General features: G+C 39.1%; 1 protein-coding gene across 2 annotated transcripts in view; it reads left to right on the forward strand.

Annotated features, from left to right (window-relative positions):
* The window catches only part of CDKL4 (cyclin dependent kinase like 4), a 52,794-nt gene that overhangs the window by 4,756 nt on the left and 34,870 nt on the right, over positions 1 to 13,168 (forward strand). The window contains exons 2-3 of one of the 2 annotated variants that reach the window (XM_081483205.1): positions 9,313 to 9,417; positions 9,763 to 9,986. In XM_081483205.1, the coding sequence (XP_081339331.1) occupies positions 9,819 to 9,986 (168 nt within the window). In that variant the 5' untranslated portion in view covers positions 9,313 to 9,417; positions 9,763 to 9,818. The remainder of the gene's footprint in view (positions 1 to 9,312; positions 9,418 to 9,762; positions 9,987 to 13,168) is intronic. The other variant, XM_081483204.1, reaches the window with a different exon arrangement.

Raw genomic sequence — 13,168 nt, forward strand, 5'->3', positions numbered from 1 at the left:
TTTTAAGACCTTCTTCGGTCTTCCCCGTGCGTGGAAAACTAATCTAGCCCCTCTACGGTACTCTCATTTTTAGGATCTTCCCATGAATTGCTGGCTAGTCTACACCTCACCTGCATGAGAACCACATTTTCAGGCTTGAAAAACTGTTTTCTCTCTCATTTGTTTCATATCAATTCATAAGAATTTCACTGACATTGTTGTCACAGGTTTTCATCATCTGAGGTATATCAAACACATCCCCTCGGGAGCAAGGCTGCTGGCTCCTGGCCAGTCCACACTGGTCTTATTACTGCACTCATTGAACTGGGGGCAGGGGTAGAGGAGGGAACGATGGAAGCCTCAGGCAAGAAGCCACAGACCTGCATTGTTCTTCAGTAGACTTCTAGCTGCTGCTGCTGCTAAGTCGCTTCAGTCGTGTCCAACTCTGTGCAACCCCATAGATGACAGCCCACCAGGCTCCCCCGTCCCTGGGATTCTCCAGGCAAGAACACTGGAGTGGGTTGCCATTTCCTTCTCCAGTGCATGAAAGGGAAAAGTGAAAGGGAAGTCGCTCAGTCATGTCCGACTCCTAGCGACCCCATGAACTGCAGCCTACCAGGCTCCCCTGTCCATGGGATTTTCCAGGCAAGAGTGCTGGAGTGGGGTGCCATTGCCTTCTTCAAGACATCTAGCAGCTTATCCTAAATAAATACTTCCCCATTTGCTTTTTGCTTTTACTCAGTTTCCAGATCCTTAAAACTGTTGTATTTTTGTTTTTGTTTCTTGGACAGTTTTGCTTAGTCTTATACTTGTATTTTAGGAAGAAAATTTGCCAATCTCTTTACCCCACCATCGTCAAAGTCTGACCTCTTGTGCTTTCCTGTTGGGATTTAAAAAAAAAAAATTCCTCTATTTCCTATGCTTAAAACCAGTCTAGATTCTCAATCCCTAATTGGACAAATTTTGGTAAACTCTGTCTTTTGAGGAAATTATCCATTTCATCCAAGTTTTCACATTCATTTGCATAAATGCCTACAAAGTAGTCTCATGATCTCTTAAAAATTCTTCTGTTTTGATGGTTATTCCCTCTTGTGATTTCTTATTTTGCATGTTGTTATTTCTCTTTTTTTCCTTCATTAAGTTAGGTAATGATTTGTTTATTTTAAATTTTTCAAGGAACCAGGATTTAGGTTTATTAATTAGATCTATTGTTTTTTGTTTTCTCTGATTTATTAATTTCTATTTCAGTTTATTAATTTATTGTTTCCCTTTTTGTACTTTACTTTGGTTCATTTTGTATTTCCTTTTCTATATTTTTAAATTTTGAACTTAATTTGTTAATTTTTAGCCTTTTATCTTTTTTCTATATGTTTGTTTTGATCTCTGGCTTTTCTTCTCTTTACTGCTTTATCACAGGGTACTTCAACCGTGTTATTATTTTAGATCAGATAGTTGTTTATCATAGGGGTCTGTCCTACACCTTGAGGAATGTTTAGCAGCATTCCTGGCCTCTGCATACTCATAAAAATATGTCTCCAGACCCTGAAAAATTCCCCTGGGGGCCAAAACCAACCCTAGTAGAGAACCACTACTTTAAATATATCTTCTAGATTTTGATATGTTGTATTTTCATAATCATTTTTTTTTTAATTTTATTAGTTTAGTTTATGTTTCCCTCTTTACCCAAGAGGTATTTAATAGAAGACTTTTTCATTTCTAGGTAGACGATCTTTTTTTATTTTACGTTTTTAAATTTTGTTCCAATTTCTTGTTTGATATTTTCTGACCAGAATGTTATTTATAATATTTCTGCTTTTGAGATTTCCTGATGCTTTCTTTGTGACTTAATATAATGACTGACGCCGAAGCTGAAGATCCAATACTTTGGCCACCTGATGAGAAGAGCCAACTCACTGGAAAATAACCTGATGCTGGGAAAGATTGAGGGTAGGAGAAGGGGGCGACAGAGGATGAGATGGTTGGATGGTATCATTGACTCAATGGACATGAGTTTGAGCAAACTCCAGGAGACAGTGAAGGACAGGGAAGCCTGGGCGTGCTGCAGTCCATGGTATCGCAAAGAGTCAGGCACGGCTGAGCAACTGAACAAAACAACAGTTTTTGTGACTATTCCCTGTGTGCTTGATAAGAAGGTCTATTCCATATTATCAGAGTATAAAATTAAATTTATATCTCTCCTCTAGGTTCACTTTACTGGTTACATTGTTTGGGTCTTCTGCATAGTTACATATTTTTTGTTCACTTGCCTTGTCTTTTACTGAGTGATGTATTAAGTCTCTCATTATTCATCTGTTTCTATACATGTCTCCTTGCATGCCTTAGAGTTTCTGCTTTACAACAGTAATTGCTGTGTTATTTGAGACTATTATATCTACATTATGAATTTTTGCTCTAAGCATTAAAAACTGCCCCCTTTTGTCATATTTAATACTTTTTTTAGCTTTAATTTTACTTTGTCTGATACCAAGATCACGAATTCCTTTCTTATTGTTTCCATTTGTCCTATATACCTTTGCCTGTCTTTTCATTTTTAACCTTTCTGAATCACTTTATTTTAGGTTTGTCTCTTGCATATAGCTTATAACTGGATCTTGTTTTGTGAGCCCTACTGAAAATTTTTCTCATTTAAATTACTTAAGCCCATTCATATTTATTGATACAACTTATTTTCATTTCTATTCTGCCATATTGTTTTATGTTATAATTATTATGTGCAGAATGTAAAATTTTCTGTGTTTCTCTATGTATTGTGTTAGATTTATATTTTTTTCAATTTCTTTTGGTATTTTGGAAAGCTTATATTTTTGTTTCAGTAGTCACTCTTAGACTAATGCTTTTTTTTTGTTTGTTTTTGGCAGAGCTGCACAGTTTGCAGGATTTTAGTTCCCTGACAGGAAGTGAAACGGCAGTAAAAGCACCAAGTCCTAACCACCAGACTGCCAGGGAATTCCCTAGACTAATACTTTTTTTAAAAAAATTCTCATAGTCCTTGTTTTCTTATTTAACCTTTGTCAAGTTTTTTTTAGAATTTTATTTATTTATTTTTTATTTATTTATTTTTGGCTGTGCTGGGTCTTCGTTACTGTGCGGGCCTTTCTCTAGTTGTGATGAGAGGGGGCTACTCTTCATTGCAGTGCGTGGACCTCTCACTGCAGTGGTTTTTCTTGTTGCAGAGTGTGGGCTCTAGGGCGTGAGGGTTGCAGTAGTTGTAGCTCATGGGCTTAGTAGTTGTGGTTCCTGGACTCTGGAGCACAGGCGCTATAGTTGTGGCATACAGGCTTAGTTGCTCTGCGGCATGTGGGACCTTCCCAGACCAGGGATCAAACTTGTATCTCCTGCATTGGCAGGTGGATTCTTTACCACCAAGTCCCTAGGGAAGCCCCCAGTTGTTTTTTGTTTTTTCTTAATGTATTTTTTTATTCCTACCTGTTCAGTTATCCATGAACGTTTTTCTACTCCCCTTTTCCCCCATTCTTTTAACAAATTTTTAGTTGCATTACTTCCTACATTATCAAAACTTGTAATATCTACAAGTTGTTTTACTTAAATATTATTCTTCCACTTTTGTACCTCCCTTTGTTTCAGTCTTTGAATGCATTAAATGTACACAGAGTCTTTGAATACACTGAATACATTAAATGTTCACTATAAATCCTTTTGCTGAAGTTTTCCCAGTCAACTCTTGGTTGGGTGAAAGTTATCCTCTCAGATTTTTTGAGAAGAGCTCATGAATATAACATTAGTGGAATTCTTACTTGTTTTGCACTGCTTATCTATTACCGTGAAGGACAGCTTGGCTGAGTTGAAATCCTTGGTTTTCACTTTCTTCCCTTGAATTTCTTCAAAATGCTGCTGCATTCTCACTTTGCTTTGTATGTTGCTCTTGATAAGTTTGACGTCACTCTAATTCTCTTACACTGAAATTATTTAGTCTTTATGACTGGAGGCTATGAGAATGTTTTCTTTATCTTAATAGTTTTATTCAAATATGTATCTGAGTTGGTTGCTCTGAGTTAGTTAGCCAGTTACCTGATGAGCCCTTTCAATATGTACATTCAGATCTTATTTCCAGAAGTTTTTCTTGGTTTATAGTTCAAATATTGATTCTATTCCATTATTTTGTTTTCTTTCTTAAGGAACTCTAGTTACACTTTTGTATCTTCTTTGCCTATCTTCCATTCCAGCTGCTGTCTCTCTAAACTCTCATCCTTCTTTCCCCCTCATTTTTAGCCTCTTAACTGCTTGTCTGCCTTTCTTTAATTCCCCTCCTCAAATTTTTATTTCTGTTCTCCCATTGGCATCTTGTTATTTAGTCTCTATTTCTGAGATCATTTTTCTTTCTCTTCTGTCTCTTTCCTGAGTTAAATCAACTATCATTTTATTTTTTTATCAACATTGTGTGTGTGTTAGTCACTCAGTCATGTCTGACTCTTTGCAACTCATGGACTGTAGCCCACCAGGCTCCTCTGTCCATGGAATTCTCCAGGCAAGAATACCGGAGTGGGTTGCCATTCCCTTCTCCAGCGGATCTTCCTGACCCAGGGATCGAACCCAGGTCTCCCACATAGCGAGCAGGTTCTTCACTGCTGAGCAATCTAAAGTGGTTTTTTCTATCTCCAAATCATTGTTAGAGGATATTTAAATCAGATATTGTGTTACTTTTCTTCTGCTTCATGGTTAAGTTTTTTAGAAAGTTCCTTTGTTTTTTTATTTTTTCAGTTGCATTGCTCTGCTTGCAAGACCTCGATTCCCCAACCAGGGGTTGAACCCAGGCCACATCAGTGAAAGCTCAGAATCCTAACCACTGGACGGCCAGGGAATTCCCTCAACCTATTTTTTATCCCGTTATCACTATTCCAGTGGAGAAGGAAGTGGGAACCCACTCCAGTATTCTTGCCTGGAAAATCCCATGGACAGAGGAGCCTGGCAGGCTACAGTTCATAGGGTCGCCAAGAGTCAGACACGACTTAAGCGACTTAGCACGCACTATTCCAGGGAACTCCCTGGAATGATTTTTATCAGCTGAGATGTTTTATTCTCATTTCTGTTCTCTTCTACTAATAGCTTTTTGTGGAGATTACTTTTTTCTATTTTATTTCTTGGGGGCAGGTTTAGGCTTACAGTAATTGACAGCCATCCTAGGTCAAGGAAGCCTGCCATGTCACTGTGCTGAAGTGCAGTGTCTCTGATGGATTGTGCTTGCTTTTCTTGGTGGTGGGAGGAAGGTTTACATATCCTTCCGTTTTAGAATTCCCTTTTGTCCTGCAGAATTGCGCATTTATCCTCTTGTTTCTCTTTCCCTTCACTTATCTAGTCTCCAGCAAAGACTGAATAAGTCTCTCCCTTCCCTGTGACCCTTCTCTTCCCCAAGAGGAGGACGCGTTGACTGGTGCCTCCTGGATACCCTTGTACTTCTAAGTCTTGTCCCTGTAGTGAATGCTCAGATCTGCCAGGACACTCTCAGTACTTTTTGCACTTGTAATGTGATTTTCTCTTCTGAGGAGTGATGCTAAGTCTATCTTAGGCCCTTTTTTTACTCTTCTCTCTTTATAGTTTTTCCAGACCTCACCCCACTCCCATCTTTGCTCTCTGCAAGGGCTTAAAAGGGCAGCTCAAGAGGTGTCTCTTCCAGAATTGGGTGTTTACCTTTCTATTTAAGTTTGGACTCCTCTGTCTCCTTATAATGTTGAGGGTATTGGATTTATGTGGTTTTATTGCTTTGGTTGACTTCTGAGGCTTTGTGAAAGGTACATGAGAGAGATTCCATTTAAGCTGCTGCCCCTGTCCTTGGCTGCCTCAGAGTCTTCACTGTGCATATCTTGACAAGCCATTTAGGAACTGTGTGGAGCAGGTTTGGGAACTTTGGATAAGAGTAGAGGATTAGAAAGAAGACATTTGATTTAGAATGTATTGATTTTGAGACGTTTCTATCCATTCATGTAGAGATGTTCATCTGTGAGATATCTGACCTGAACCTCATGTCATAGATAGGAATTATCACTTCTGTAAACTCTGGAGTCCTAGTAAGCTGGAATTAGAGCCATAAATTCCTTTGTGGAATGCCTGCCTTGTTCTAAGTCCTACCTATGTACTCAGATTCATCTCCTATGATCATACAAGGGCTTTGGAAAACAGATAATATGGGGATGTTACTCAGTTCAGTTCAGTTCAGTCACTCAGTCGTGTCCGACTCTTTGCGACCCCATGGACTACAGCACGCCAGGCTTCCCTGTCCATCACCAACTCCCAGAGCTTACTCAAACTCATGTCCATCGAGTCAGTGATGTTACTAGAAAAGTACTATTTTCTGGTGCTTTATGTTATCGTATTCAGCAGTTTGATTGATGTAACAGAGCTCTAGATATTACTCTGAGCAGTCTTTGCTGCTGAACCTCTTGAAAGAAAAGGAAAATCACAGATCAGTAGATCAGATCACCTACTTGAGGGAAACAAAATAACACATAGACTAAAACTTCATAATTAAGTTTTTTGGCATATTCAAAATTTCCCTCAGTAACCATAATGCTCATTAAGTAGGCATAAATTCATAAATCTTCAATGTTCTATGTCAATAACTTTCTAAAGCAACTGCCGTTTTTCCTCTCCTCTTCCCAATCACCCTTTACTTAGCTGGTGTTGATAGTTTAGTTGCTAAGTCATGTCTGACTCTTGAGACCTCATGGACTGTAGCCCACCAGACTTCTCTGTCCATGGGATTCTCCAGGCAAGAATTCTGGACTGGGTTGCCATTTCATTCTCCAGGGGATCTTCCGACTCAGGGATCGAATCCATGTCTCCTGCGTTGCAGGCAGATTCTTTACTACTGAATCACCAGGGGAGCCCTTTACTTGGCTACAGAAAGACAAATGTATGCATGCTTATACCTAAATGCCTTTAAGATAATAATATCTATTTTTAAAATTTTTTATATTTGTTTTATTGATTATTTATTTGGCTGTGCTCAGTCTTAGTTGCAGCACATGGAATCTTCGATCTTTGTTGAAGCATGCGGGATTTTTTTTAGTTGTAGCATGCAGGATCTTTAGTTGTGGCATGCGAACTCTTAGTTGCAGCATGTGGAATCTAGTTCCCTGAACAAGGATTGAACCCAGGCTCCCTGCATTGGAAGTGTGAAATCTTAGCTACTGGACCACCAGGGAAGTCTCAATAATACCTATTTTTAAATACAGCGTAATTAACAGAGTTTTCAGACTATAACCTGTGATGGATTTTCCACGTGTTACTTGAGTGTGTGCTTAAGTTTTCCTCCTTTTATAAGAGAAAATAAAATAAAAAACAACAACAAAGAAATGGCATTTGTAAAAGCGCAAATTTTTAAAAGGTAGTACTCCTTTACCTCTTAAATACTTTTCCCAGTTGTGTATTTTTATGGTTGCAAGCAAGAGTAGATGATTTCTTTCTCCACTGAGATAATCTTTAGATGGAAAAGACAATAATAGTGAAGTAAAAAAAAAAGTGTACTCATTTGAAACATGAGAATTTTTTCTTTTTTAATAAATTTATTTATTTTAGTTGGGGGCTAATTACTTTACAATATTGTAATAGTTTTTGCCATACATTGACATGAATCAGCCATGAGTTTACATGTGTTCCCCTTCCTGGACCCCTCACCCACCTCCCTCTACATCCCATCCCTCTGGGTCATCCCATTGCCCCGGCCCTGAGCCTTTGTCTCATGCATCGAACATGGAATGGTGTTCTGTTTCACATATGATAATATACATGTTTCAATGCTATTCTCCCAGAACGTCCCACCCTCACCTTCTCCCTCAGAGTCCATAAAATTGTTCTATGCATCTGTGTCTCTTATTCTGTCTCGCATATAGGGTTATCGTTACCATCTTTCAAATTCCATATATATGCATTAGTATACTGTATTGTTGTTTTTCTTTCTGGCTTACTTCACTCTGTATAATGGGCTCCAGTTTCATCCATCTCAGTAGAACCGATTCAAATGTGTTTTTTTTTTTAATGGCTGAGTAATATTCCATTGTGTATATGTACCACAGCTTCCTTATCCATTCATCTGCTGATGGACATCGAGGTTGCTTCCATGTCCTGGCTATTGTAAACAGTGCTGCGATGAACATTGGGGTACACGCGTCTCTTTCAATTCTGGTTTCTTTGGTGTGTATGCCCAGCAGTGGGATTGCTGGATCATAGGGCAGTTCTATTCCCAGTTTTTTAAGGAATCTCCACACTGTTCTCCATAGTGGCTGTGCTAGTTTGCATTCCCACCAACAGTGTAAGAGGGTTCCCTTTTCTCCACACCCTCTCCAGCATTTATTGCTTGTAGACTTTTGGATAGCAGCCATTCTGACTGGTGTGAAATGATACCTCATTGTGGTTTTGATTTGCATTTCTCTAATAATGAGTGATGTTGAGCATCTTTTCATGTGTTTGTTAGCCATCTGTATGTCTTCTTTGGAGAAATGTCTGTTTAGTTCTTTGGCCCATTTTTTGATTGGGTCGTTTATTTTTCGGGAATTCAGCTGCAGAAGTTGCTTGTATATTTTTGAGATTAATTGTTGTCTGTTGCTTCGTTTGGTATTATTTTCTCCCATTCTGAAGGCTGTCTTTTCACCTTGCTTATAGAAACATGAGAAGTTTTTAAAGTGATTGACTCTTTCACTTGACATTTTATTAATCTGAATATCTGGATAAAGTGGTTCTTCAAATTGTGCGTTCTTTTGAATTCATCAAGAGGCAGTGTAGTGTTGTGATTCAAATTGTGGTCTCTGGAACCCTACTGCCTGAGTTCTCATTCCATGCTACCTTTACTGTGCCTGCTTTCTCATCTGTATAATTGAATAAAAATAACACCTACTTCATAAAAATTTGTGCAGATGATGTAATTTGCATGGAACAATGTTATTTAATTGCTAACTATTCCTGTGAGATTATATCAACAAGATTCTGGGGTGGGATTTTTGAGACTATTTAGAATTTGTGTATCTTTAATTGCTAGATGTATATATTTAATTATGTTGGCTTCATGTGTTACTTAGCCTGTCAACCAGTTACCACAAAATTGGTGGAGGTATGATGCAAGACAGAAAAATCAAAGCTAGTATTTTCATAGAAGTCTCTATGGATATGAAAGCATTCATGAAGAATTAGAGCTGCCTTAATTTTTGCGCTTTTTTATTATTTTCCTTAGGATCTAAGAATTTAAGGATCCATTCCTTCATACGTATAAAAGCTAGGGGCAATCAAGGATACTCGAGAAAGCTTCTGTTCTTGTTTCTAATGGCCGCTTTGTTCAGCAGCTGTCTCTCTTCTATCCACCAGGTGGCAGTAGAGCACTTTGTAGCGATACCATGTCCTGGTCCCACTCTTTCTAGTCTGCAGTATTGACCTGAAATAGGACCAGAAAGATAAACACCATACACCAGAGTAAGCGGTGTTCCTTCAGCTGGGTTTTACAGCGTCATATTTTAAACATTTTATTGAGGATAATGACAACAGTAGGTTGGATAAGATTTCTTTCCACAAATTCTTTTAGTTCAGCTGCAGTACACACAAACCCATGATAAGAAACATATGTAGAATCTTTGCAGTAGCTGGACTAACTACACAGGACTTAACTGAATTAACAAAACAATCTCCAGATATTTTTTAGTGTATTTAAGGTTAAATGGAAATAAACCTTTGGCATCCAGGGCAAATTAGTTTTAGGTGGTAAACTGTGAGAGCCCTATCCTTGGTAAAGTGATTAAGCCAAGCCATCTTATTTTCCAGGTGCAACACTGCGCTGCAAGCCAATCAGTACAGAAATTTAAATCACTTCAACACCAATGGAGAAGTATGAAAAATTAGCTAAGATTGGGGAGGGGTCTTATGGGGTTGTATTCAAATGCAGAAACAAAACCTCGGGACAAGTGGTAGCTATTAAAAAATTTGTGGAATCCGAAGATGATCCTGTCGTTAAGAAAATAGCTCTAAGAGAAATACGCATGTTAAAGGTAGGTTAACTTCCTCTGTACATCTGTAATATCACGGTACTGGACCAAACGGGTATGCCAAAATTACAAAGAATTTTAAAGTGACTTTTTTTTTCCTGTTGGACTTAAATACCTCTGTATCAGCAACTCTGTAAATAGATCATCACTTTGGGCTTTGGCCACTCTGATCTTTAAGTAATATCAGAGTACAGCTATAGATTGTTCAAATTTTGATTGTTAAAAATTCGTTCCGGTTGGTAAATATTCAGTGTCCTAAGTCCCCTCATTCCCAGTGTTTATCCTCCCCTTCAGCCCTGGCCTTTCCTCCCAACCCCCACCCAAGCCCTTCTCCCCATAAACCAGCAACTAAAAGGGCCTTTTGTGGTACAGAGGGACCCGCAGGGCTGCGTCAGAGCGCCTACAGTCGTCGATCTGGTTTGGGCCCACCTGAGCTCCACTGATTCTTAGACACGTTGACTATCACCCTCAGCTATATATACACGCTTTACCCAAAGTCTTTACGTTGTTTTTACTCTGATAGGATTTAATATGTAAGATTCACAAGTTCTCTGTGCAAATTTTTTCTTATCCTAAAAATCTGACACGTTTAGAGCCAAAGGAGAGCTTAGAGATGCTTCTCATGCGACCCCCTCATTTTATGCGGGAGGAAATGGACAAAGGGCAGTGCATCAGAGTCCCCTGAGGACCTGGGCGGCATGCAGATTCTGAGTCCAGGTCTGGGGCCAGCCTGAGAGTCCGTGTTTCTAACAAACTCCCCGATGGCACAGATGCTGCTCGCCTGTGGACCACACTTTGAGTAACAAAACTGTGATTTCCTCAGGAACACACAGCTAACCTTTACTTTTTGGCATGTGTCACCTGTTTACAGGAAAACCCCAGAAATCCTGTTTTTAAAGGGAGATAAAACTCTCTTCCCTTTAAAAACATTTGTAGCAGGTTTCCTCAACTAAAAAGTTTTAGCATTTTGTTTAAAATATGACTTGATATGCACTGAGTTTTCAAGAGCACATCCATCATGATTTTAAAAACAGTTCCCTGTTACCTCGTGGCCAGCAGAGAGAGAGTGCTGATCAGACAGCCAGCTCATCACAGATGAACTGGATGTGTCTGAACCTGGCAATGGGTTGTTTTCTTATAGGAAAGCTTTTTATGCACCAGCTCCCACCAAGCCTTCAAGTACAGTTAATGCTCAGGTAGCACATCCTGGGTTACAAGTGTCCAATTTGAGGGTGCACTTGAAGGTAAAAAATAGCCAGATTCCAACTCACTTTGGTCTCCGGTGATGGCTCTCTGATGGTAAAGAATCCACCTGAAATGCAGGAGACCCGGGTTCAATCCCTGGGTTGGGAAGATCCCCTGGAGAAGGGAATGGCTACGCACTCCAGTATTCTTGCCTGGAGAATCCCATGGACAAAGGAGCCTGGCGGGCTACAGTCCATGGGGTCGCACAAAGTCAGACACCACTGAGCGACTAAGCACGATGGCTCTCAGAAGGTGCGTCTCTCCTGCCTCTGGTATGTTTCACCCACCTGCGCCCTGAAGAGATCCCTTCCATGACAAACCTACCTTACTTTCCTCACAGACTCCTGCTACTTAAATTTCCTTTGATTTCCTCCTCCTTACTACCTGTTTTTTTTTACATAAGTCACTGTTTTCTGATCTAAGTTCATTTGATTTGCAAAGAAGATATAAATTGCCAATCTACTCAAAGATAGAGCTGAAAACCTTGCCGGCACATCCAACTGCAATATCTGTGCATCCCTGACTCTTGATAGAGACTGTTTAGCTCCCAATCTGCAGTTTTTGCCTCAGCACAAAGCATATGGCTTACCTGCGTGACCTGTTCCCTCCACTGTTAGCCTTTCTGCTCTTTTAGGTGGTGGAGCACATAGGAAACAAATTGATCTGGTGCTCTGGGTGTATAGTTAATGTGCAATGCATTCCCTTTCCCCACACTGTTGAGCAGCAGGCGCAGTCACAGGGTGATACTTCTTGTTCTGGGTTTTTTGGTTTTTTTTTTTGCTTGGTTGGTTTTTGGGTTTTTTTTCCCCTTTTTCTTTTTTTGATCAAGCCATGCTTACAGATAAGAGAGAGTATACTGTTCAAGTCATGGTACTTTAAGCCTCTCTACCGGGCCTGCAGAATATTTGTTGAGTTTCTATGAGATACAAAATACCGCATATCTTTCTGAGTAAATGGTGTCTAAGGTTTGGAAAGTTAATTTGTCTACTGTACTGGGAAAACAACAGGAAGATGACTTAAAATAGGAGTGATCAGATGTCCTGGTTTATAGCTTCTGTCCCAGTGTTCAGTGTGGTTAGCATCCCTTTTTGTCTGGCTAGCATTTTCTTTCAAAAGTGTACTGGTTCATGTGTGAAATTATAGTCACCTTACCTATAGGCAGAGTGACCACATGTGCTGATTTGCCTGAGACAGTCCTGGTTTATACTAGTTACCCTGGTTGGATGATAAATTATGTACTTACTTTAGTGATATTATCTTACTTAATCGGGGTTTTTCCTTTGATTTGCAACATTGTGAAATGCTTGTGAAAGGCGGCCTTGTGAAATACTTCAGTCTGGGGATTGAATTTAACTCATTAAACATCTCAGCATAAAAGAGAACAAGAAAATCAAAGAAGAGAGCTGAAAATGTGATAAATTTAGACACAGACTAACCATAGGGATTCCTAGAATATGCAGTTATTTCAGATTCGAGGGTTGAGATCTAGTCTTTCTGAGCACCAACACTAAAATCCAGGCTGGATTTAAATGCAGCTATTTACATTAAATCTATGGCAGTATATAAGCTAAATGGGTATTGATGATTTTTATAGTCTTTTACTCAATAATTCCATTACCGTTCTATATTCAGATCATCTTACAACTTGTATATTTAGAATTTCCACTAAATTCATAAAGCATTTTTAATTTTAGTGCTTATATTTAAGTTGTACTTTGCTATCTCCAGAGAGATTCAAGCAGTTTAGTTACCCTTTACTATGCGGTATATTAGATAAATTCTTTCCTCCAACTTTAAGATTCTTCGGTACTTACTAAGAGTAGTTTCTCTTTTGAGTAACTGTAATAATTTCTTGACAAGAAATGCAAAGAGAATGATGAGCAAAGCCTTTGGCTCTTAAAATTGTAAGGGGTCGGGAGAAACTATTACAAGAAATGAAT

Source organism: Giraffa tippelskirchi, chromosome 4, assembly GCF_054371585.1.
Source record: "Giraffa tippelskirchi isolate mGirTip1 chromosome 4, T2T-mGirTip1v1.2.pri, whole genome shotgun sequence".
Lineage (NCBI taxonomy): Eukaryota > Metazoa > Chordata > Mammalia > Artiodactyla > Giraffidae > Giraffa > Giraffa tippelskirchi.